Below are 4149 nucleotides of genomic sequence, written 5' to 3' on the forward strand. Positions count from 1 at the left end.
ACAAATTAATATGAAAATAATTAATGAATCTGATTTTTCTCAAAATATGTAAAGTGATAAAATGAGAGAATAATTAAAGAAGATAGAACTAACCGGAATAATCAGAATTGCGCGAAGGAGAATGAGAGAAACTGGCGGAATTAGAAGATGGATTAGAACTTTTGAACCAGCGGCGGTTGCTGATGATTGTCTTGAGATCAAGCAGAATTTGAAGCTGTTTATTTAAGGTATCTCCTCTCTCCATGAACTCACTCTCTTGCTTCTTGTAAAATTGATTTACCTTGTTTAGCTCTTCATCAAGACTCTCAAAAAACACACGTACCTGAACCACTCAATATTATTCATCACCAAATCGATTATTTTATAGTTATTAAGTGAAAAAATAACATTATTTTTATGTATATGTTATCCATAATTATTTTATCTACTATATTATATATATATTCGCCTAATTAAGATGTCATTATTTCTCATTTATTCATAGAAATGTTTTTGGTATTTTCAGATTTTAGTAACCCATCTCTTATTAAGATAATAAAATATTTATTATTTTGATTAAGTTTATAATTATATTATTGTTATTATTATTCCTAGTGGATCTATTTTTTATATATTTAATATATGCTAAAAAAAATTAATTATTCTATTTATCTCTATAGTTTTACCGAATTTTTAAATAGATTATTATATATTTTTTTAATTAGGTCTCTATACCATATCACATTTTGTAACTAAGTTCTTACCTTGGCAAAAACATTAAAATTAACGGAATATTTTGTATTCACTATTCAATCAAGTGTTAGGCATATTCGTTTTGTTTAACACAATATTCCGTTAATTTCAGCATTTTTGTCATGATAGGGACTTAATTACAAAATCTGATATGGAATAGAGACACAATCGAAAAGGAAAAAAGTATAAAGACCTAATTGAAAATTCAGTAAAACTATGAAAAATGATAGAATAATTAAACCAAAAAACTAAAAATAAAATTAGTGAGAATGACAAACTATTTATAATTTAGGTAAAAGGTCTTGGGTTCAAGTCATTGAAATAACAAAATAATTTTTTTAATAGATTATACTTAATGAAGGGTATTTTAGGAAAGAAAGTTGGACACCTTACATTAACATTAGATAAAAACTAATCAAATATATAATTAATTTATGATAGAAAATAATTTTTTTTGAATGGGTGATAGAAAAGAATTAAATATTTGAATACCTCATCCTCCTCCGAAAATAATTGCGCAAGTTCTGTTTCATATATTTCTTCTTCGCTACCTTTCACAGTTTTCCTCCTCACCTGCGTGCATCAGAAAATATCTACTACTTAGTCATTAATTGGTCATACAATAATGTTTTCTTATATGTAATGCGAATTAACATTGACGATTTACTTTAATTTTTTTCATGGTGCTCACGATTGTTTCGTGATAAGTTGGTGAAAATATAGGTTCCACAAATAGAATAGAATACAATAATAGATCCAAAAACCTTTTTTGCTTGCTTTCGTGAGAGAATGAGAAACCCCCAAAAGAAAGCTGAAAAAGCTTTTTCAAAATAGAAATGGCCACTAACCTCACTTCGTTGCTCATTAGTCATTCTCATAATCTCATTTACTCATACATGTATCATACATCAAATAAATTTGCATATATATAATAATCATATCCCTTTCCGCCTCCAACTTTTCCGAAATTTTGGTTTTATCATTCTATTTATAACCATTCATTGTACTTACTCCTTTATTACCTCCCACTTTTTAAAAAATTGAAATATCAATTTCATTGATAAGATATCAGAAATAAATAACCAAAGAAAAAATAAAAGGGAAATAAAGTTCATGCATATTGATTTTTGAGTTATATATATATATCTTCCTCTCTGCATTATTGTATGATAATGCTCTGACAAATTAAACCATATTTATAAGACTTTTAATTTCTAGATGAGTATTAAAAATGAAGGCAGTTAAATTAATTCTATATTTTGTATCTCTAATGATGAATTATGAATGTAACAACAAATATATGTACGTGACAGCAGTAAATAGCTAGTAAAAAATCTTATTAATTTAACACTACTGTCTACCATTAAAATGTGAACCCAGCAATTACTATTTCATCAAATATGAACGTACAAATTGAGTATTAATAACAGAATAAAAAAAATTGAAATTGAGCGGACCACACACCAAAAGTGAAGAAAATAACATATCAAATTGTTTCCTTCAACTAACAATATTACAAATTGGCCATCATTACAACCACATGAAGTTAAATTTTTTTTCCTGTTTTAGTCTGTGGTTCGTATCAACCATAACCATAAACGCAATACTGCAGATGTTAACCAGGCCAAGCCATCTGTGTCTTGTAAATTCATAAAGTCATTTCTTCTTTATTAAATAATTCATAAAATCCTCGAAAAACATATCATATATGTCCGACGACGATGACGTCACAATTCTATTATTTGAAAAGAAAAAAACCGACTTAGTTAATAAACAAGTGTCTTAATTTTTTTTTTAAATATTGACATATTCTTACTATCGCCAATTTACCAAAAAAGACATTTTCTTTTTTAAGAAAAAATGAAAAATGGTTTCGCTTTAGTTTATTTTATCTTTTGAGAAGGAAATTAAACCTACTATGTATACCATGCATTGAGACCTGAAATAATGGGAGCATTAGAGGACAAAGAAACACAGAAAACCATGAACACATTACTCACGCAAAAAAAACCGCACCGAAGTTTCGGCATTTGTGATGGAAAAAGCTCACATAATATCGTAAAAATTCACTTAAAATTATTTTTATATAAAATTAATAATTAAAAATTATTAAATAATTTAATATATTTTTAATTAAAGAGAAACACAAACAAGGAGAAAAACCATCGGAGAAAGAACGATGCAATTAATTATATATAGTTGATATTATATATTTTGAATAACTATTTAGTTAGTCAGTGAGTTACCTGAATGACGGTGAGGTTGTCGTCATCATAGGAAGGTCGAAGGTTGTCGGCAAGGTTGGCGGCAATGGAGCGAAGTGAATCGAAAATGGAGCGGCCGAAGTCAACTCCGGCGAACAATTGGGCGGCGTGCGGTGGCTTGGTTGGGAGCCTTGAAAGCCTGATCCGTTTAATTTGCTTCTTGAGCTGCCAGTAGTTGACGAATGCCTCCTTCCATTCCGGTATTAGTTGCGCTTCTAGCTCCTTTGAAAACTTCACCATCCTTCAATATTTCTTATTTATTTTTAATTACTTTAATTTTGTGGTGTAGGAAGGAGATGAAGGATGGTGAAAAGAGAATTAGAAAGAGTGAAGTGGGATATGAGTGTGTTTCTGATATTGAGATATGAAAGGGTACGGTGATAGCTATAGTGAGAGTCAATAGATATATATAAAGAGAGGAGAAGAAAAGAGAGGAGAGAAGAGCCGTGTGGAGAACATTGTTTTATTTTCTTTGTAAAAAGATACATTGCTTTACTCTTGTTTTATAGTGGTTATTAGTAGTAATCACTACTATTTTTGCATGTAATAATATTATAAAAATATAAAATTTTTAAAATTATATATAATTTTATTTTGATATTATAGATTATGACAGAAAAAATTTATAAAATTAAAACTAATTTATATTTTTTTATTTGGCTAAATGAATAGGTAAATAGATCATGAGAATATAAATTAGGGAATAGATCTGAGAATATGAATTTACCTTAATATGTATTAGTAATAAGAAGCTTGAATGAAAAAATTTTGAAATCTAAAGTATCAAAACAAAAATTAAATCAGATTTATGAAAGAATAAAAAATTTTAAGAAAGGAAAAAGAAATATCTAACAAGATAAAGTTGATTTTGAAATTAAAGAATGAGATGAGATATTGAAATTGAAGAATAAACTTAGATTTTGAATATGAATAAGAATGAGTAGTGTGATCCAAACTTGAGAGGCAAAGCCAAAAGAAGAAGAGGAGCAGGGTGATCCTAAAATCTACGAACCAGAGAAGAAGAGTAGCAGGATCATCAAGGGAAGAAGAAGAATAATAGAGTAAACTAAAAACAAAGGACCGTCAAAAATAAAAAATAATTTTTTACGGTCAAATTAATGATAAAAAAATAAAAAATTTGATATTTATAATA

General features: G+C 27.9%; 1 protein-coding gene across 1 annotated transcript in view; it reads right to left on the reverse strand.

Moving 5' to 3' along the window:
- Positions 1-3439, reverse strand: part of LOC107618939 (phosphate transporter PHO1) — a 12564-nt gene extending 9125 nt beyond the window's left edge. Inside the window, exons 1-3 of the mRNA XM_016321133.2 lie at positions 2979-3439; positions 1225-1305; positions 94-322 (exon numbers count right to left, since the gene is read on the reverse strand). Of these exons, the coding sequence (XP_016176619.1) occupies positions 94-322; positions 1225-1305; positions 2979-3236 (568 nt within the window). The 5' untranslated portion in view covers positions 3237-3439. The remainder of the gene's footprint in view (positions 1-93; positions 323-1224; positions 1306-2978) is intronic.

The sequence above is a fragment of the Arachis ipaensis genome, chromosome B09, assembly GCF_000816755.2.
Source record: "Arachis ipaensis cultivar K30076 chromosome B09, Araip1.1, whole genome shotgun sequence".
Taxonomy (NCBI): Eukaryota; Viridiplantae; Streptophyta; class Magnoliopsida; order Fabales; family Fabaceae; genus Arachis; species Arachis ipaensis.